Here is a 23344-nt window from a genome sequence, read left to right on the forward strand (position 1 = left end):
TCTTTGAAATTTTTGTATAATCTATTCTAAGTTGAAGCTCACATCCATAAGCCCTCAAGATAGAGAAAAACATAACCACAGACAAAACCAATACACAAACACACACACACACACACACAACACACACACACTTACTTCAGAGTTTTGTTACAGTGGCCCTTTTCTATGAGCAAGTTACCTCAAGCTTGGAGTCCAGTTTTTGTGTAACTCATATTCTTAATTTTTATCCATAGTTTTCAGATTTTAAACTAAATTTTAAATATTTTTAAAAATTTTATTGCTACTATAATGGTGTTTCCACCTTTGTTTTGTTTCTAAACTACAGGTCCTTAAAAAAACACTCAGACTGCATCAAACTGCAGAGCTTCTGCACGGCAAAGGACATAGCTCGCAAGATAAACAGAAAGCCCACAGACTGGGAGAAGATCTGTACCGGCCATTCAACGGACAAAGGCCTCATATCTAAAATATATGCAGAACTAAAAAAATTACCCTCTTCCAAAACAAAACCACAAAGAACCAATAGCCGCCTCATCAAGTGGGCTAAAGACTTACAAAGAGACTTCTCTGATGAGGAAATGAGAATGGCCAGGAGACATATGAAAAAATGCTCTACATCACTGGCCATAAAAGAAATGCAAATCAAAACAACATTGAGATTCCATCTCACCCCAGTAAGAATGTCATATATCAAGTAAACTAACAATAACAGTTGTTGGAGGGGATGTGGCCAAAAGGGAACCCTACTTCATTGTTGGTGGGAATGTAAACTGGTTCAGCCACTCTGGCAAGCAGTATGGAGATTCCTCAGAAGGCTAAATATAGAACTCCCCTATGACCCAGCAGCCCCACTTTTGGGTATCTATCCAAAAGACCACAAACAAAATCACAGTAATGCCACCAGCACAACAATGTTCATTGCAGCACAATTTGTCATAGCGAGAATCTGGAACCAACCCAGATGCCCCTCCGTAGACGAATGGATCAGGAAAATGTGGTACATATACACAATGGAATTTTATGCCTCTATCAGAAAGAATGACATTGTCCCATTTGTAAGGAAATGGAAGGACTTGGAAAAAATTATACTAAGTGAAGTGAGCCAGACCCAAAGAAACATGGACTCTATGGTCTCCCTTATTGGGAATAATTAGTACAGGTTTAGGCAAGTCATAGCAGAGCATCACAAGGCCCAGTAGCTATACCCTTATGAACACCTAAGATGATGCTAACTGAAATGAACTCCATGTTATGGAGACAATGGTTATGTCACAGTTGTAACTACTTTCAACGTCCCATGTGTATCTGTAGCTTCTATTATTGATGATGTTCTTGTATCACCTTCCTGTGGTTGTACCTACACTATCTCTGTAATCTTATTTGAGTATATTGGAAATCGTGTATACTGGTACTGGAAGTAGGAAATTGAAAGGGAATACCAAATTTGACAGACACAGGGTAAAAAAAGAGAAACAACTACAAAAGCAATACTTGCAAAACTGTTTGGTGTAAGTGAACTGAACACCTCCGGGGGGGGGGGGGGGAGAAGGGAAAGGGGGAGGAGGGAGGGGGATATGAGGGACAAGGTAACAAACAGTAGAAGAAATGTATCCAATGCCTAATGTATGAAACTGTAACCTCTCTGTACATCAGTTTGATAATAAAAATTTGAAAAAAAAATAAATTCACAGCAAAAATTATGAATTAAAAAAACACTCAGGAATATTTCTATTCAAAATTCATGATGCTATGCCAATATTTAAATAGTATTCTAATTGAGAAGCAATACAGACAGTATATTTTAATAAGTTTGATCAAGTTACTTTAGCACACACTGCAATGAGTATTTTCCCAGTGCTCGTGATTCAAAGTTTATTTTGGTACATTTCAATATATTTGATTTAAGAATCTGACAGTGAATCATTTTGTATGCCAATTAAAGCAACATCGGGTAAAGGTAAACAGTGAAATGATAGAAAATATTTTTCCAAGAAAATAATTTATTTAGAAGAAAATGTAAAAAGTACTTTATTTAGAACATCAATCTTTATGATAAACAGCATTTATTACAAACAATATTAGAAGCTCTCATACAACCACCCACATACACACAAAAAAAAAATGTTTGCATTAGGAGAATATAGTAATTATGTAATCTGGCGGACGAAACGAAGTGTTAAATAGTTGAGAATCAATTCTAATATTTTACTAAATAAATGTAATAAAAATACATGTTTGACCTGTTAGCTGTATCTATGAAATTCATGAGTTCAAAACTTTCATACTGTGATAATGCAAATATGATTTAAAGTTAGCAGCACTAGCCCGGAGTTTGGTCAGGTGTTATGTAAAGAGACAAAGAGTAAATGGTTTACTCCTTCAGTCTGTAAAATTTCTGTTATTGTGGTGGGAAAGCACTTGATCTCTGTATACAAATCAATGTCATCGCATTGTTTACTGAAAAAGGTGCTGGATTATTTTGAATTGCAGGTTATGTGTAGTTTACTAAACTGATCTTAGTTGGTACAAAGTCTTCTTTGACTTTTCTTAGCTGAGTGCAATATGATTTTCTTCTTTTACATGAAACATTAGTCCAAATAAATAAAAATGTTTAGCAAAATTGTCTGTCAGTAAAACATTAACTAATTATTTTTTAAATAAACCTACTCTTGTATTCTGTTTAAACCATTGCCCAAAGGACAATTCAATTGAAAATAAAATAAACATGTCTGTGCATATATATATATACTATATATATCGTAGAACCAAAGTTTCAGATCCATAAGAAGGATGACTTACCTATACAGCACTTTAGAGAATCTTTCATATTTAAATACGTTCAACATGAGTAGGGCACCAGTGGTTCACACCTGTAATCCTAACTATTCAGGAGTCTGAGGATTGTGGTTCAAAGCAAGCCCAGACAGGAAAGTCCATGAGACTCCTATAGTCAATTAACCACCAAAAAGCCATAAGTGGAGTTCAAGGGGCAGCACATTAGCCTTGAGCAAAAAACAAAGAACAAAACAAACAAACAAACAAACCTCAAGGAAAGTGCACAGGCTTTGAATTCAAGCCCTAGGATAAGCACTAAAAAACAAGTTAAACATGAGCACATTTATTTTCCTTCTCTGTGAGATCTCTTATCTTACCTTCCATGAGTTTCCCTGTTTGTTCTGCACTCCCACCAGGAAGAATCTTGGCAATGTAGGCTCCAATTTCTCCGCTGTGTCCAGGGATTTCTTTACCTCCCACAATTCGAATTCCTAATCCATTACCTGTATTTTTAAGCCAGATTAAACATTTTAAATGAATATGATGAGTTTAAGAACTCTAAAGCCCACAATTCAAATATGCAAAAAAAGAATATGTTACTCAGAGAAAAGAATTCATGCTTATCATAAATGGCATAGATACAATTCAAACAATTGATTTCAATGGATCATTTAAAAACATGTTCATAATATGTGAATTAGTAATCATTCCTCAACCAAGACTTATCAACTATTATTTTTTCTGTTATTCTAGATTATGAACAATTTAGGATACTTGTCCCTATACTATACACTAGAGTATTCTGTAATTAGACTTACACAAAAAGGGATGAAGGCATAATTATTTCTTAAATTGAATTCATTTAATCTAGTAATTTGAGTACCCAAGGTCTCCAGATTTTAACAGATATTTCCTTGATTCTTTCTTGAAAACAAAATTATACACAGCAAGTATACAGTCCAAACACTGAAGTACCAGTAACATTTGAATTTGGAAGCCTTTTTGTCATTTTTGCAGTCAAATGCTCTACCACTGAGCTATGCTCCTACTTTTTGTCACTTTTAAAGCAAGGGTATATTCTGATAAATCATAATTCTTTTCTCCCAGTTAATATGATCACAGAAAATGAAGATTGTTCTTTTCTCCTTCCTTTCCCTCTCTCCATTCTCCTTTGTCTTTTTCACAGTATAGCATGGGACTGTGACACTACTGTTACTTCAGGGAATATACATGCTTTAACTAAAAAGAAAAAACATCAAAAGATAATAATTTCATAGCATATAAATGTCTTTTTGATTAAGGCAGTTTACACAGTAATTTAAAATTCAGAAAACATTAAATATATGTTGCCTATAGAGTATTAATGATAAAAGTCACAAAAACATTAGGAAAAAACATTAGAAAAATTTTAAATTACAATTAAATACATTATTTTTATAAGTCTCTATGTATAGTATTAGTCTCTATATGTGTGTTTTAGTATTCATTAAAAATGCTATCATATTAGGTAAGTGAAATTACTTTTAAATATACTCAGGAAATGTGATTATACTTCAGAAAATTTTAACATTTTTTTTTTTTTTTTTTTTTTTTTTTTTTTTTTTGGCCAGTCCTGGGCCTTGGACTCAGGGCCTGAGCACTGTCCCTGGCTTCCTTTTTGCTCAAGGCTAGCACTCTGCCACTTGAGCCACAGCGCCACTTCTGGCCGTTTTCTGTATATGTGGTGCTGGGGAATCGAGCCCAGGGCCTCATGTATACAAGGCAAGCTCTCTCGCCACTAGGCCATATCCCCAGCTCCAGAAAATTTTAACATTTTTAAATCCGTATATATTTTGTTTATTAATATGTTACCCAATTTAGTATTATTGAGTGTCAAATACAATGATTTGTATTTTCATCATAAAAATAATATAAGCAACTAAATTTGTTAGCAGCTTTATAAACTAATGAAACAATAAAAGATGTATTTTGATTTTTTGCACACAAATATATGTGATCATTATCTGGGTAACAAAACCTGCATAAAATTTGTTTATAGTAGTGACAACACTGAGTGAACAGTGTTTGAATATAAGAAAGAAAGAGAGAAAGTTCATAAAAACAACTTCATGCTTTCCATAAACAATAAGAAAGAGCTCAGTTATCTCAGTTCTACAACACTGAAATTCTCCAATAATGTGCATAGCAAGTACCTAGCACCTACGCTGCACTAAATATATTCTTGAATGAATAATAAATGCATTAATATTGAAGCCTATTTTTCACCAAGTGTGACTAATGCATCAATGACAATGATGTTAAAAATAATGTATGTATAAGATGATCAAATTTCTAAAATGCTTTTAATATTACATTATCTCACCAAATGTTATAATAAAAGAATAAAGAGTGAGATCAAACTAACTTCTCTAATTTATGCAAGAAGAAATAAGGTTTTGGTAAGGTTAAGTGCTCAAGGAATCAAGCTGATATATTGGAAAGTTAAAGCAAAGCCTATATTGTTACTTAGGAGGGTATCTCTTCTGTGGTTAGCATTGCATGAAATCAGTTTACAGAAGCACAATCCAGTCCTATTCTTCCATTTAATTGTAGATCAAAGGGAAAAGGGGAAAGTACCAGGACATGAAAAGCAAAATGTTATTGTGAGCAACATTAATTGAGACTGAGGAGAGGAATTATTTATGGCTTAGGCAGTTACACTGCATAATTAATCTATAGATGCAACAGATTAGTTAAGAAACAATTTGGTTTTGTCTGTATAATTATTTTTCTTTATTGCTGCATATATTTTTAAAACATTTTTCTTTATTGTCAAAGTGTGGTACAGAAAGATTACAGATTCATATGTAAGGCAGTGAGTACATTTCTTGTTCAACTTCTTACCTCCTCCATTGCTTCTCCTCCCCCTCTCCCTTGCCCCACCGCCCAAGAGTTGTGTAGTTGATTTACACAAAATTATTTTGTAAGTATTGCTTTTGGAATGGTTTGTCTTTTTGTCCTTTGTCTCTCAATTTTTATATTCCCTTTCCCTTCTCTAGTTCTACTACTCGTATAAACAGTATCCAGGGTATTCGGATGAGATATAGTGGTAGCGGCGGTACAAACACAGGAAGGGAATACAAGAGAAGTTTGATTGTTTTGCTGCATATATTTTTATTCCATATCTGTATCAAACATTGCCAATATTAACTTTATCTATCTATCTACCTATTCATCTATCTAAACCTTAGGACTTAGATACACATGAGTCGCAAATGGGTTTTATATCAGTAATTGAATTAATACTTAGATATACTAATACATAAATCTGTGAAGAGCAAAATGGATACATGCTTAGTAATTTACCCATTAAACCATACCCACTAAGAAGACTGGAAGTTTGAAGCCAACCTGAGCTACATAGGAAGTTCAAGACCAGGTTGAGCTACAAAGTGAGACAGTCAAAAACAAACAAATAAACGGGCAGATACAATGGAAATACAGGTTTTGGGCAAAAGTTTGTTAATTTTTCTGGTATCATAATTTTAAGTCTCTGGTAGTCCTGGAATTACTCCTGCAGTTTACTATATTTATTTATTTATTTATTTATTTATTTATTTATTTATTTATTTATTTATTTATTTATTTTCTCCCTCATTTCCCCCCTTTTCCCCTCCCCCTTTCCCTATCCCCCCATGAGTTGTTCAGTTGGTTTACACCAAATGGTTTTGTAAGTATTGCTTTTTGTGTCATTTATCTTTTTATCCTTTGTCTCTTGATTTTGATATCCCCTTTCCCTTCCCTAGTTCTAATACCAGTATATACAGTATCTAGGGTACTCAGATGAGATACAGTGATAGTATGGGGAATCTGAAGCACCCAGGCGAATGAAAGCAGGTTGTTCATTAAATTATTCATTTTTATAAAGTTATGTCTAAAAAGTTTCCCAAATAAATTTGGAGGAACAGATTTGAAGCAGTTGAATAGGTTCGAAGGATTTCTTAGGAATAGTTAACATCTTTAAGCTATGTGTAAACCTTTAAGGCTAATAAATCATCACCTCTTCAAAAGAAGCACTTGATGAAACTCTTGAAATACATTGCAACTCTGTATGAAGACAGTATTAAGAGTACCAATGAAAGCTGCTGATTAGTAGGAGTTAGGGGAGGTAGGGAAAGAGAGGGTTAGTCTGAGCCAAACACAATATATGCATGTCTGAAGTACCATAGTGAGAACCTTTGGTGCAATTTTAAAAAATGACATACTTAAAAAAAAAAAAAAGGAAAATAAAACAGGCTTTGTTAAGGGAGAGTGTCAGTGACAGGGGATTGGGCTAACAAGGGGATGAATGAGGATGAATATAATTGAAGTGGTTTATTTGTATGCATGCACATAGAACAATGAAACCTATGGAAATTGTGTTAAGAAGGAGACAGAGAAGGAAGAACAATAAAGACAGATTAGTATACATTTGTAAATAGACGTGTAGAAATATGATAATGAAACTTCTCTTATACAATTAGTATATGCTAATAACATATAAAAAGAACACCTGTGGCCTGGGAATGGGGCTTAGTGGTAGAGTACTAGCTTAACATTCATGAAGCTCTGGGTTCGATTCCTCAGTACCACATAAACAGAAAAACCCAGAAGTGGTGCTTTCATTCAAGTGGTAGATTGCTAGTCTTGAACAAAAGAAGCTCAGGGACAGTGCCCAGACCCCGAGTTCAAGCCCCAGAACTGGCAAAAAAAAAAAAAAAAGGAAGAAGGAGAGAGAGAAAACAACCACCTGAAAATTCTCATTATGGAGTCATTTCATCGGTATAAGTTAGAGGAACATCCTTAACTAGATAAAGTTAGAACAGATGGAAACAACAGTAGTTCCCTTTCAATGGCTAAAGAACTTGTAGAAGAAAAGCATCCCAACATGAATTTCAGGGGGCAGATAGTAGTGACTTGCTGTCTAAAATGTTAATAGCATCAAAGATGGTTACTAGATTGGGAAAATATTATTACTTGCAGTTGTGTAAGAGGTATTTTCATGTTAACAGAATTCTTCAACATTGTGTCCAAGTAAGGCTCTCTCTAAGCCATAAATACAGTGTATGCTGCTGGAAAATGATATGTTGAAATTGTTTCAAAAACAACATTTAAATTATCTTTCAAATCAATACTTCTAAGTTCAAAATATATTTCATACATGTGTGAAATTAATATTGGTAACATAATGTTGATTTATTGAGGAAAATATCCATCTAGTAAAGAAACTGAATTTTTTAAAAAAACAACATACCCACTATTTTTGTATTTGAGAAACTGATATAGACAGTAAATTTAAATTGGCTGAATCACTTTAGGAATTCAAATTCTTTTTATATTATGAGTTGAAACTGTTCTCATCAAAATCCATTTGCTGTTGGTGAAGGAAGTATTCATATTTGAAGTTACATACCAATAAATTGCATGTGGTATTTTGTTCACTTGAGCAATTTAGTACAAATTTTTGGTTATTTTCATTATTTTCCCTAAAAAATATTACTCTCTAGAGTAGAAAAACAATGCATGACATGGTGTTAAATAACTAGGCTAACAATATTCAGATGCTCTATTAAAATTATATTTTAAATAAAAATATAATTCTAGTTGACAGCCAATAGCTCATGCCTGTAATCCAAACTACTCAGGAGGCTAAGATCTGAAGATCAGGATTTGAACCAAGCCCAGGCCCCAAAGCCCGTAAGTCTTATTCCAATTTCTCATTCTACTAGGCTTGCTTCTTAATAACTTACAATGTATGACTCTGACAGGTGAATTCGACCTGGATTTTATCCTCTATGTATCTTATGTTAATATAGTTCTTAAAATTTATTGTTCAATAATATTAATTCTCTATTTTACATTGAATACCATAGAATCACTTTGTATTCAATACATATAAAATTATAATGTACCAATTTTGTTTTATTTTTAACGTATAACTTGATTTATACAAACTTTTCAGTATTTTCTTCAGAAATGGAAGGAACTATTTTCTCCTGTGTCAGACTAAATACTGTAACCATTTCCATTTTCTTTTAAAATATCCATACAACATTATGACTTAGTTCTTGTCCGTATCATTTTCAAGACAAAGCAGCTGAGACTAAGGAAGCTTAGACACTTGCCATAGTTAGGCTGGCATACAAAACAACAAAGGTTGGAATTTACTGTTGGTTCATTTCCCTTGACTCTAATATTATTCTTTTATATCCACTGTTCATCATTCTGATTGTGAGGAAAATATTCTAAAGCATTTCAACTTTAAAGCAAAGACAAAAACAGTTTTCCTTATAAGGAAAGCTATTTACCATAGTTAATTGGTAAACATTTTTAAGCAGATGAAGAAACCAAGCAAAAAATTGTATGCATGTATATATATATATATAATTCACCTACAGAGTGTAAACCTTAATTTAGGCCATAAATATATTCGTTCATTATTTCACAGGTATTACTTTCACTTTTTCTGGTATTTTGCAAATTCATGGAGGCAAAGATACAAGTTTTTCCTGTGTCTACTCAAATAAGGATGAATTCATATTCTTCAAGAGATGAATTCATCTCTTTATAGTTGCAGACAGTCCTTTACTTATTATAACTCTCTTATGTATTTCTAGGTTACTTAAAGTAGATTTGCCAGACATAGAGGGGTGACTAAATTGTGTTTTAAGTATATTTGTATTTAAGTTGAGAAGAACAGGATAATTCATTGGTAGTGGATGTTTTTAATCTACTGATCACATATATCTTTAGAAAAGGGAATTAGATACATAGGGATATTTTTACTTAGAGTTTGAACATAATCTTTGTCTGAATAACTTCTATTTTCATTTTGTCAATTTTCATTGTAAAATTTTGTAACCAAGAAAAAAGGTGAATTTTTAATATGGTAGAAATGGCTGTGCTTCCAACATCACTTCAGAAGAAAATATCAAAGTGAGTACAAAACACATATTATTATTTTTAAATCTAAAGCACCAAAATAGTTTAGATTTTCAAAATTTTCTTTATATTCTGCATAGATAACTTTTGACTGATTATATTAACAAGAACAATTTCACAAATGTAATAATACCCACTACAAAATCAAGCGTTATGAGTGCCAGAATAAATATGAAGGCATGTTTACTTTTTGCATGTTTGTCTGTTTGAGTCCTTATTACTCCTCCTGTCCTCAAGTGAAACCATAATTCATAACTCATCCAATGCTTTACATATTTCACAAGTATGTGAAATATCCATGATCAACAATAAAAGTGGAAAGTCTAATTAGATAGCTAACTAGCTAGTGTGTATTTGTGTGTGTGTGTGTGTGTGTGTCTACTGGGGATTGAACACACAGCCTTGATTAACCTATTCGAGTGGTCTAACACTTGAGCTATGCCTCCATCCATTTGGTTTATTTTGTTTTGTTTTGTTTTTCCAGTCCTAAGGCTTGAACTCAGGGCCTGAGCACGGTCTCTGGCTTCTTTTTGATCAAGATTAGCACCCCACCACTTGAGCTACAGTGCCATTTCCGGCTTTTTCTATATAGGTAGTGCTGAATAATCGAACCCAGGGCTTCATGTATAAAAGGCAAGCACTTTACAACTTGGCCATATTCCCAGGCCCCATCCATTTGTTTTGATACAGGGTATTACTTCCCTTTTCCTAGCTGTCTTTGAACTGAAGATCATTCCTGCATCCACATTCCAAAGAGTTGGGCTTCCAATTCTCAAGGATGATCATAACTGCTTTATTGCTAGTTTGCTGATTATTTATTTAAAAAAAATTTGGGGCCTGGAAATGTGGCCTTAGCAGTAGGGTGCTTGCCTAGCATGCATGGGATTCATTCCTCAGCACCACATAAACAGAAAAAGCTGGAAGTGGTGTTGTGACTCAAGTGGTAGAGTACTAGGCTTGAGCATAAAGAAGCCAGGGACCGTGCTTAAGCCCTGAGTTCAAGTCTCAGGACTAGCAAAAACAAATGTACGAACAAACAAACAATTGAACAAAAGAAAAAAAGAAAGAAAGAAAAGAGAGAAGAGAGGAAGGAAGGAAGGAAGGAAAGAAGAAAGAAAGAAAGAAAGAAAGAAAGAAGGAAAGAAGGAAGGAAGGAAGGAAGGAAGGAAGGAAAGAAAGAAAGAAAGAAAGAAAGAAAGAAAGAAAGAAAGAAAGAAAGAAAGAAAGAAAGAAAGAGAGTGCTCCTTGGCCTGCACTCTACAAAATGAACCATACCTCTAGCCCTGCTTTGTGCTGTCTATTTTTGAAAATAGAGTCCTGTAGACTTTGAGCTTTGAATGATGTGTCTCTAGATTTCAGCCCTCTGGGTAGCTAGGATTGCAGATATGCGCCTACAGTTCTTGGTTCAAATACATTGAACAAAGGAGATTCATTGTGATCATTACATTTGTGCATATAATTGCTTTTTATCATGGAGTTCACTCAATCTATACTACTCTTCCACTAGGTTTCATTAAACTATTTTCACACACACACACACACACACACACACACACACACACACACACACACGATTTTAGCCACTTAAAATTTTCAAACAAAAAATCTTTTATTCAGTCTTAAAGAGAGTGATAAAAAAAAAACTTGAATTCTTTCACACTATTTGGGGTAAGTTCCTGTGCTGTTTTCACAAATGGTCATTAACTTTCCTTTCTATAGGATTCTAGGAATGTCACAATCTTCTTCAGAAAAGGAATAGACTCATTATTTGAGATGTTGACAGGATATTTTCCTCAATTCTTGAGATAATTCTGAAGAGGGCTATGTCTCTAAATGAATTGATCCAGTTCCTAGAACTGCTATTATGTTTTCTGATGAGTAACTCTTGACAGAATGGAGGGAGGTATATTAAGACTCCAACTTTCTCTTTGTAACCATATGAAATCAAGATTATAATGGAAATATGTAGAAATTGTCACAAGAATCTCACAAAAATGAATATGAATAGATTCATTCTTCCTGTCTTACTTCACCCATAATAACAAAAAGTGGTACAATGAACAATTTTTCAGTGACTAAAGTATTATGTCATTTTTATTACTGCATTAGGAAAGAATTATTAAAAAAAACTACTGAAATTAAAATAAAATGCTAGTACTAAGATTGAAAAGACAAAAATCCTCCCCTAAGAGTGAAATATACTATTCAATCAATCATTTGAGCATTTTGAAGGTTGACTAAAACTGGATAAAAAATCAAGGAGCACTTGTTCAGCTTCTTTTTAGTAAGAACAAAGAGTTTTAGAAATCTTGGTTCTGTATTACATCTATCACCAACTCTGTTGCCTACTACTTCTACTGAGCAGGGTAAGCCATAGAAACCAGAAGCTTTGATGTATTAGGACATGGAGCAAGTAACAGACCTGCCAGGTATGAATGCTATGCACGAGTGACTGGAAACAGAGACAGCTTTAAGTAGATTTAGGAAGCTCTACTTATCACTGGTTAAAGAAATTCCTGAAGTACTAAGCTCAGACCAGAGAGAGCATAAACTCCCCCACATTCTCATCTAAGAGATTACACAGATATATAGCACAGATGAGAAACTAGCCAAATTTTTAAAAATTGCTTGAATTTTGAATGCTCTACATAAAGTACATACTAGGCCATCAATAAAACTTCATAGCTTTACAAATTTTTTAAAGGCACTCAAGGAGAACTTACAGTCATTGACAAACCACTAAAATATGCAGATACAATTCTTAGTACTCTCATTTAAAAAATTACACATTACAGCAAGAATAGTTAAGGTAATAATGATGAAGATGAGGATGATAACGAAATGTTAACTGAGATAATATTTACAACATATCAGAAAAAAGAAAATCCCAGTAGAAAATGAGTCACAAAATATCTTGTTTTCAAGGAAAATATATGATACATGCAAAAACTATAAAAATATTACCAAAACACAAGCCAGAAAGTAGAGAAAGGTCGAACAAAATGGGGTCTTTATGCCCTCAGATATTTTAAGAAAAACCATAAAGTGCTTATCATAAACATGTTTAAAGAATGAGAGGAAATTGTATTTAAGGAAATAATGTGAGCCAGGTGCCGGTGGCTAACCTTTGTAATCCTAGTTACTCAGGAGGTTGTGAGATCTGAGGATCCTGTTTGAAGGCAGCCCAGGCAGGAAAGTCTGAGGGTGTAATCTCCAATATACTACATAGAAAAGGCTGTAAGTGGTCCAAGTGGTAGAGCAATTAGCCTTCAGCACAAAGAGGCTCAGGGACAGTCCCTAGACCCTGAGTGCCCCAGAACTGGTAGAAAGGAAGAGAGAGAGAGAGAGAGAGAGAGAGAGAGAGAGAGAGAGAGAGAGAGAGAGAGAGAAAGGAAGGAAACGGAAGGGAAGGAGGAGGAGGAGGGAAGGGGAGGAGGAGGAGGGAAGGGAAGGGAGAGGAAGGGGAAGGAAGGAAGGAAGGAAGGAAGGAAGGAAGGAAGGAAGGAAGGAAGGAAGGAAGGAAGGGAAAGAAAGAAAGAAAGAAAGAAAGGAAGAAAGAAAGAAAGAAAGAAAGAGAGAGAGAGAGAAAGAAAGAAAAAGAAAGAGTATGTTTGGTATTGAAGGCTCAGGTCTCTATTTTAGCCACTCTCAGAAGAGTAAGATTCTGAGGATCATGGTTGGAAGTTAACCCAGGTGGAAAAATACTCTAGTTCCAATTTGTCACCAAAATATTGGACTGGAGGTGTGCCTCAAGTTGCCAGCTCTGAGTGAAAAGGGATGAGCAAGAGCACAAGGCCCTGAGTTCAAGCCTGATACAATCATAAAAAGAAAAAGAAAGCAAAGAATAAGAAGTAATATATAGAAACAGTGACTCAAAAGTAAAGAAGCTCAGTACAAAAGCAGAAATTACAAAAAGCAGCAAGATAGAAAAGAACAACCAATGAAATTAACTACTAGATGTTCCCTACATCCTCCTTGAGATGTAAGAAAAAATGCAGCAAATCTGGAGACAAAATATAGAATGTTACCTCATCTGAAGAAAAGAGAAGAAAAATGAAAATAACAAAGCCTCAGAAATCAGAAAAATCACTCGAATCAACATACAGGAAATGTGAAGCACAGAACTAGTAGAGAAAACAACAGCAAAAATTTGAGTAAAATTGGGAATTTTACAAAGATTCTTTTATTATTCTAGAGTTTTTGAATTGCAAAAAATTCAGCCTGTGCAGATTGCGGGAGACATTGCATTTAACTTATAGGCCAATTTGGAGATAAATCTTAACAAGACTGCGTTTTCTAATGCATGAGAATATAAGATGATGATAGCAATTTCTGAAACAAAATGTGATGACTGGACAGCATTTGGTATTGTTACTCAGATCGAGTCTAATCTTGAACGTGTCTACTGTGTGCGAAGGCCAGAAAGATGGTGAATACCGAGGAACAGAAATGATCCACAATTTCCTAAGAAGACATGGCTGCTAATATTCCAATCTAAACAACATTTTTAACATTTTTTACTATTATGGTTGTTAATTAGTCTTTTTAGGCTTGTGGATCTAGTTAGTCTATTATGGAATTGTACATAGCAAATGCCTTTTAAAATCAGAGTTTCTTTGGCTCATTTCAAACATCTGTGTTTCTGAAACTGTGAAGTGGCATCCTAAATTATTAGAGAGACTATGAATATTACATTTTGTGTTTTTCTATTCACTTCTCTCTCTAAGCAAAGAGAAAATAGCATTTGATGAGTATAGAAAATACAAGATTTCACTTAGCATCATGTTCAGATGGGCATAGGTATTGGGCTACTGTGGTCTTCTGCTACGACTAACCTAAACCTGTACTAATTATTCCCTATGAGGGAAAACATAGAATACATGTTTCTATGGCTCAATTCACTTACTATGATTTTTTTTTCAAGTCCTTCCATTTCCTTAGGAATGGGGGCAATCTTGTTCTTTCTAATAGAGCCATAGAATTCCATTGTGCATATGTGCCACATTTTCCTGTTCCATTCATCTACTGAGGGGCACCTGGGTTGGTTCCATATTTTAGCAATGACAAATTGTGTTGCGATGTACATAGTTGTGCTGGTGGCTTTAGTGTGGTCTTTCTTGTAATCGTTTGTGTAGATGTCCCAAAGCTGGGCTGCTGGGTCTTAGGGGAGTTCTATGTTTGCCTTTGGAGAAACCCCCATACTTCTTTCAAGAGTGGTTGAACAAGTTTACATTCCCGCCAACAATGTAGTAGGGCAGAAGACCACAATAGCCCAATAGCTATGCCTGTATGAATACATGATGCTAAAAGTGAAATGAACTCCATGTTATGGAAACAAGTTGTATATCATTGCTGTAATTATTTTCAACAAGCCATGTGAAAAAATACTTTTTTTTTCCTCTCTCTCTCTCGTATTCCCTTCCCATGGTTTTTACCCGTGCTATCACTGTATCTGATCTTAGAACCCTGGATACTGTATATATGTGTATTAGAACTAGGGAAGGGAAAGGGAATACCAATATCAAGAGACAGAGGATAAAAAGACAAATGACTAACAAAGTAATACTTACAAAACCATTTGGTCTAAACAACTGCACAATTCATGGGGGGAGAGGGAAATGAGGAAGGGAGATGGAGGGGGAATGAGGGAGGAGGTAACAAGTTGGAAAGAAATGTACTCAACTGTCTTACATATGAAACTGTAACCCCTCTGTACTTCACTTTGACAATAAAGTAAAAATATAAAAACAAAGAAAATACATGATTTTTCATTAGGTACAGTTACAACTAGGATCATACAGTTCATCTTGTTTTATAGGTAAGAAGAAAAAAAACTTCTTAAAATAAAATTTAATTGTTAGAACTCAATTTCCAAGTCTATACAATTGTAAAACTCATCGTCCACTTTCTCCACTTCGCTGTTTCCTGTGCTCAGCTGAATAAATAGTATTCTTAAAGTTTTCAAACACTTAGTAACTACTTCTTTGTTTACCCATTTAAAAATTTATTTTCTATAGTTATAGATCATTACAGCACTTATCTGCCAACTGATAATCCTTTTTCCCTAAAATCAATCCACTATCATTTGTATGAATTCCTTCCATACTCATGGAGACCTAGAAAGATGAAATTACTTTTTTCCAATAAATCAAATTATGCTTTTGCTTCTGAAGTGTTTTTCTCTGTATATATGCTATAACATACTTTATACTACACTGGTAGTTTTGTTTGGTATTATAAGAGAGATCAATTCAACTTCAATAAATTTATGGAACCAAAATGGCAATACATATTTTTGGCACTGAGTTTTATTATAGTCAATTTCATATTATCTACTTCTGCACCATTTTCAAAATTTAGTCTATTTTGAAGCAAATTCCAGACATGATATATCATTTTATCTGCATTTCAGTACATACTTGTGAAAGATATTACTCATTGGCAAATACAGATAATACTAATACATTCTATTTTTTGAGGTGCTGGGGATGATGGAATCCAGGGCCATGTGTATGCTCAACAAATGCATTATCACTGAGTTCTATTCCCAACCTCATATACTGTACATCTAAAAAAATGTTCAGAGAGTGGATATAAAATGTTCCTACCAAAAACATAACTATCTGAGGTAATAGAGAATTTATTTAGCCATAGTTAGTCATTATACAATGCAAGTATACTTCAAAACATTATGTTTTACATGATAAATATATATAATTTTATCATCAACTTGAAAACAAATTGCTTAATTAAAAACTTTGCTTTAGCTAAACAATAACAAAAGTCCCTTACTATAACAGATATTTAGTTAATTACACTAGGCTTTGGTTCAGCTAACAAATGACATAGGGATGAGCCAAGAGCATAAATACTCCATTGCTTTGGTGACTATTAGATGTTGTTTATGATTGTAATTCCAGGCTCTAGCAGTGCATGTACATCTATTTAATGTAAGTTGGAGTTGGAAGTTGGAAATATTATAGATAGTATTAAAACATTTAATTTTATAAAAGATAGCATTTCCTGAAGACTGACAGAACATATAGTTAGTAGTAATCAATGCAGGGCAAATAAAAATAAGTAAAAATCACTGTATTATTTTAGGTAAATACCAAAAGAAAAAGTCATATAGAAAAATGATATAGTATAGTACTATACAATATATTATTCAAATAACCAATCTTCTCTTCTAACTTGCCAACTATAGATATAGAGGAAACTGAATTAAGTTTTGGGACACTTCAGAACAAGAAATCAATGGAATTTATTTGTGCCATCCTCTCATATTAAACTTCTCTTACAAGTACAACAAAAGAAAACAAACAATGTCAGCATCAAAATATAAATAATACTGGAGGAAAAATTTTGGCTATAGAATAAATGTAAGAATACAGATAGAAACAGATACTTTGATAATTTAGGGAAAATGGCTTCAAGATTTCTATCGTTCAACTTGCAATATAATTTTGGCATCTCTATGAAATCTTGTGATAGGTCCAAGAGATGGAGATACACAAGAAAATCTGAAACAGAAAATTCTCTAGGGTCTCTAGTATATAAAGGGGAAAATATATATCAGATAATAAAGAGACAAGTGTTGACCATGGGAGAGAGATGGGTAGGCCTCTGAGAGAATTATAATTAAAACTTCGAAACTCATAGCTGGCCTCAGCCCCATAAGCTGACCCATTTCAAGAAATACTCAAACCCCAAAGGCTAATGCTGTCATTCTTACCCTAGAGAAAACCCACTTTCAATTTATTGAAGGGATATTTGTAACAGACACTTGTTGAAAAGCGTTGATTCCTTAGTTTGATCTACAAATGAACTAAAAGTAGGGTAAAGTGATGGCATCTCTGCCTGCATTTTGTATTTGTCTTTCTCAATGACCACTCTCAACAGTCACTTTACCATCATCTTGGGTCCCAGGAAGAAGGGAGTGACACATAACATGTATTTTTGGGAAAGAAGACTAGCACTAATGAATCACAGAACCTTGAAGGATGTACCACCCCTTAACAAGGTCACTCACCTATAATGTTAAGGCTGCATTCTAAAGCTGGAGGAATCATCTCACAGGAACCAGATCTGTTGCCCTCAAGTGATGACAGCCATATAACATGTCCAGAACTCAGAATAATAACTGAGATACTGACCAGAAAGGCTACCAGTAAGTGGAACTCTATGCATATCTTTTGTTCCTTGTCACCAATTCTTACTCTATTCAGCCCTAATGTACATATTTAAAAGATGGCGGAAGATGAAGTAAAGTGTCAGGCCCATGCCATATCATAACTCTACTTTCCCTCATCACATCTCCTTTAGGCAAGAGTAGCCAGATCTCACATATTCCTTTCCTAATAGATTTTCTTACCATTTGCTCTATGATTTGCATCGTGCATGAATTCTTTTCTTACCAGATGTAAGATGGAAGGAGATACTTATGTCCCCTCTTCTCTAAGCATTCAGAAAAGAAGGGTCTAACCATGCATTATTTAGTGACTCCTAATGCTAAGTATGTCTTTTATGCTAGAATAGGGAGCATGCTTATTTTTGGAAATTTTCTGGAACACACTTTTTGATATAAAACATGAGTTTCTACAATTTAATGAGTAATTTAAAATAAAAGCTCATTATACACATCAATCTGCCACTTGAATAAAGAAGACTGGAATGTTTGGTTTAATTTACCTGAAACTGTGTGATCTTTAGAGTCCCTGGTTATTTTTATCCTGGCATGAGGAAAGATGTAGTGCATAGTTTTCCCATTCATCTGTATAATCTAAGACACATATAAAGAGAAAAATCAGTGTTAAACACACCTTAAATGCAGTATATGCTTAATCAGACTTGCTCACTCAAAGGCACAACAATCAAATGAATGAAACTATATCCAAAAATTCTCAAATGATGGCAGTTTAAGTATCTTACATTAATATGAAGTAATGATTAAATTAGTTTTTCAGCTCACCACACTCTCAATGTCTAAACAACTGCTCTTGAAAACTGATTTCTTTTATTTCTTTTAGTGATTCTAACAGGTTCACAAAGATGTCCATTACTACAGAGCATGTAGTTTTTAATGACAATGGATAGAGAATGTATATGGAATATTGCCAACTAGTGATTTTGCCCTTCTCAGCCTAGAAATGGAAAGGAATTTCTAACTTCGATCAAGTAAGTGATGTTCATATAGAAAATGAGATTTCCCCACTCTACATCACTATTATTATAATTATGATTGCATTATGCTTAAATCAGTTGAGTTTATTGTGGAATTACACTCCTGCTAATTACATATACTAAAAGTTGCAATGTATGTGGAGATTAAATTTTGCCTAAATAAGCAAAGCCATTATTCACTTCAATACTTTCTGTGTGCAAAACACTTTTTGTGTGCAAAAGTTGTGTCATTGCCAGGGTTATTTATCATTTTGTATGAAGCTCTTTAGAGTAGAAGTAGTAACACTTGCAGCTACTGTTGCAAGTCTGTGATTTCAATTCTCATTACTGGAAGTTGAATTTGACAGTACTATAGATTGTATTATCTCTACTTCCACCAGGTGAGAAGTCATTTCTGAAACAAAAGTAAATTAGTGAATACAAATTTGTGCCTATGCTTTACTTTCAAGACAGATTTGTGAAATGAGAAATAGTATCCATATCTAAAATGATTTTTATTATTTTTATTTAAATTACAAATGAAATAAAGTTTAATAAATACGGACATTTCATACTGTTATTTTCAAGTACATTTAAGAAGTATGTGAGTGTAGCAATATGGATGAACCTCAAAATAATTATGCAGAGTGAACAAAGCCAGACAGAAAGATTACATATGGTACCATTCCACTTACATAAGATTCTAGAAAACCTGGCCCATCTTTAGTGAGAAAAAGCAGATGGATGGTTGTCTGGGGACAGTGTAGCGTGAGATCATCTTTGTAGGTCAGGAGCTCAAAGGGGTAAAAGGGAACTTTAGGAATGTTGAACGCTCGTGATGGTTTTTCAGATGCACACATATCAGAACTTCCCAAGTTTGCATCCTTAAATATGTTTAGTTTATTGAGTGACATTTATACCTCAATAAGCCTCTTAAAAATAAAGCTGAGAGGTTTTTGTTTGTTTGTTTGTTTGTTTGCTTTTGGTTTTTTGGGTTTTTTTTTGGCCAGTCCTGGGGCTTGGACTCAAGAGCCTGAGCACTGTCCCTGGCTTCTTTTTGCTCAAGGCTAGCACTCTGTCACAGGGCCACTTCTGGCTGTTTTCTGTATATGTGGTGCTGGGGAATTGAACCCAGGGCCTCATATATACGAGACAAGCACTCTTGCCACTAGGCCATACCCTGAGCCACTCTGGGAGGTTTTTTTTTACCAAAAAAAAAAAAAAAAAAGAAGTATGTGCAGCTATCATCTGAGTTTATTGAGCAGAATTTAAAGCTAATGAGATGTACATTTTGTAAACAAATATTCCTAGGGAAGTTATGTGCCCTTCATATGCCATAGGAAGCCATAGTAAAGGAGCAAAGTCAAAGTTATGGAAATTCTTTTTCCCATCCATTTCCTCCTGTTCTCTCTTATTTCATCTGTCTGCCTCTCATTTCCTCTATTATATTTAAATTCTCTCTTACTTTGTTTCTTCTTCCTTACTAGTGCTGCCATATGTGTGTCTATACATGTGTATATAAATATATAGAAATATATATTTATATATATATTTATATATATATATATTTTTTTTTTGGCCAGTCCTGGGCCTTAGACTCAGGGCCTGAGCACTGTCCCTGGCTTCCTTTTGCTCAAGGCTAGCACTCTGCCACTTGAGCCACAGTGCCACTTCTGGCCGTTTTCTGTATATGTGGTGCTGGGGAATCGAACCCAGGGCCTCATGTATATGAGGCAAGCTCTCTTGCCACTAGGCCATATCCCCAGCCACTATAGACATATTTGTACATATGTACATACAGATAAACAATTATCAGACTGGTGATTACTAAAGATATAATATCATAGTGAATCTTTGCAAAGTTTAGAAGAGCAAGCGGGTTTCTAACTCTTTATGTTCGTTTTTGTTGTTTGTCCATACTTATGTTTGAACCAAGGTCTTAGCCTTTGGTAGGCAAGTACTCTAAACTTGAACTACAAGTCTATCCGGCCTTATTTGAGTTGATTATATGTAAAATAGGCATTGCTTTTGGCCCAGGCCTGCCTGGGCTATGATCCTCCTATTTGTACTTCCTACTATATAGCTGGGATGACAGATCCATGCCAATATGCTCAGAATGTTCTGTTGAGATAGGGCTCTTCCGAACTATTTTTTAACCCTAGCTGGCCTGCAATTGTGATCCTTCCACTATCAGCCTCCTATGCCACTCAGATGCACCCAACTATTAGTTGGGATGGGTTCTTGTTAATTTGCCCAGTCTGGTCTCAAATCTAAATCTTCCAGATGTCTACCTTCTAAGTGGCTAGAATTAACAGGTGTGAGCTACCAGCATATGACCTTTTTTTTTTTTCTCACCAGTTTTATTTGGTAGTTGTTTTGTTCTAAATAAAATCTATGAAGGAATGTTGAACAGCTTCATTTCCATGAATGTTGGTTTCAGATTATTTCTACACTACCTCCTGTAATTTCTATGATTGTTTAGATCCATGTTTATGGTTGCACTTAATAAAAAATCTCTAAGAATTAGTATTAATATGATCAAAGCCCTGTACTTAGAAGAAGTGCCTTTTTTGATGTATAAAGCAGAGGGATGCCAGCTTTTTTACCTAACAGTTGCAAGTGAATGTTGAGAAAGTCCTCTGGATATATCAGATATGGTGTTGCTTTTGCTAATGAGAGAAGGTCAGGGGAAGAACAGGGATTGCGGAGTGCACCAAGAGTCTGGTCTCCATTACCAGTGATGTTTGGTGATTGTACATGGAGACACATTATCACTTGCAGGTTGTCTATTAAAAGGATTGTTTCTCTTCCCTAACTACAAATATTTCCTAAATTGAGCCTTCATATTTATGAAATAATAACATTTGTGTTAGCATATCTTACTTATAGATGTCTGTCCATTGAAATGCTGCTTGGTATCTAGCCTCCATAGTGGAGGGATCAGAGCACTGCCATTGCACTCTGGCTTTCCCACAACATCATGCATTGGGTGGATTCTACTGGAGCATAGAATAAAGACTGTTACCAGATTTGTGGGAAGACTGTGTTGGTAGAAACATTAAAGTAGTCTGTTTCAAGAGAGAGGGGCATCCAGATCAGAGTGATAAAGAGATGAAAAAAGATGGAGAAAGAAAAAAAAGTTCAGGGTGACAGAAGAAGCCAACCAGATGTTGACTTAAGAGACAGACAGATGCTCCTTTGGGAACTGCATGGAAACTACATGGGTTCTGCACAGTTTGTGTGCAGCAGTCGTGCATAGGGAAGGCATTTCATAATAGTTAAAATGTGCCAAACTTTGTATCCACCCATTAGAGGATGTTATTCTTGTGGGATTAAATATCTAATAAAAGATTTAAAAAGTAAGTGAGGCTAGATAATCTCATAACTTCACAAAGCAGAGTTGGATTTCTACTGAAGTGCATGGAGATTAAACATTAGTATAAATAAATTCAAAAGAAACAGATACAAACTTACAGTTTTGTTTATTTAATAGTTAACATGGTTATGAGTCTAATAAAATGCCCAAACATTCTCTTCTCCTTATGTGTGCTTTATATAAAATACTTCAAAACAAATAAATTAGTGTTTACATTCATTGATTTGGTTTTATTTCTTTTGCCTCCAGAGTACTTTATGAGCATGAACTCTTGTTATGCATATGTTTTTTAAAAAAAAGCATCTTGAGCTTATTGGTATCTAGATTTTAATATTACCTTTTTTGATTTTAGATGAAAAACTGAATAAAATAAATTACCACTTTGCTGTTCTCCAGACTGAAATATAGTTAGGATGAGTTAAAAGAGGAAGCTCGTGCTTAAATTATAATGCTACAAAGCATCAAGTTTGAACTGTACATTATCAAACACTAAAATGTTATAGAATTAAAGTATACATGGTATTTGATATAGTTTCTATTTAGAGAAAAGCTACCAGTAAAAACAAATTGCCACAATAGTTGACTTAATTGTCATTTGTTTAGGGAATGCAGAAGTTACAACCCTGGTCCAAACCAGTTTCTAATTGTAGGCCATGTTCCCTTTCCTGGACTGTATAGTGACTATGTGGCTGTTCATAACTAATTTATAACATTGTATGTTTGCATTTTGACAATTTTATATACTTTGTGTAGTTTGTGGATACCTAAGTAAAGATGTAATTAAAAAATTAAAACTGTTGATAGCAAGAAAATCCATATTAGACTATCCCATTCACCTAACAAATACCCTTATGTCTTCTACTTTACAAAATATTTTAAAATTTTTATCTGAAATATATCACAAGCATATTTTAATATTACTATTGAAGTATGCATTGTTTATGATTTTCTCAAAAGAAAATAACCATAAGTCTGCATACCTTAGTAATAGAAAATTAGGAACAGCTATCTGTATTTCACTTGCCTAAACAGACAGGTTTATATTGTTTTTGACGGCTAGCACAGATCACT

The 23344-nt window shown here is 34.3% G+C and overlaps 1 protein-coding gene across 1 annotated transcript in view; it reads right to left on the reverse strand.

Moving 5' to 3' along the window:
* Pclo (piccolo presynaptic cytomatrix protein) overlaps positions 1–23344 on the reverse strand; it is a 226323-nt gene that overhangs the window by 37544 nt on the left and 165435 nt on the right. The window contains exons 9-10 of the mRNA XM_048339920.1: positions 18427–18517; positions 3153–3278 (exon numbers count right to left, since the gene is read on the reverse strand). Of these exons, the coding sequence (XP_048195877.1) occupies positions 3153–3278; positions 18427–18517 (217 nt within the window). The remainder of the gene's footprint in view (positions 1–3152; positions 3279–18426; positions 18518–23344) is intronic.

The sequence above is a fragment of the Perognathus longimembris genome, chromosome 2 (assembly GCF_023159225.1).
Source record: "Perognathus longimembris pacificus isolate PPM17 chromosome 2, ASM2315922v1, whole genome shotgun sequence".
Taxonomy (NCBI): Eukaryota; Metazoa; Chordata; class Mammalia; order Rodentia; family Heteromyidae; genus Perognathus; species Perognathus longimembris.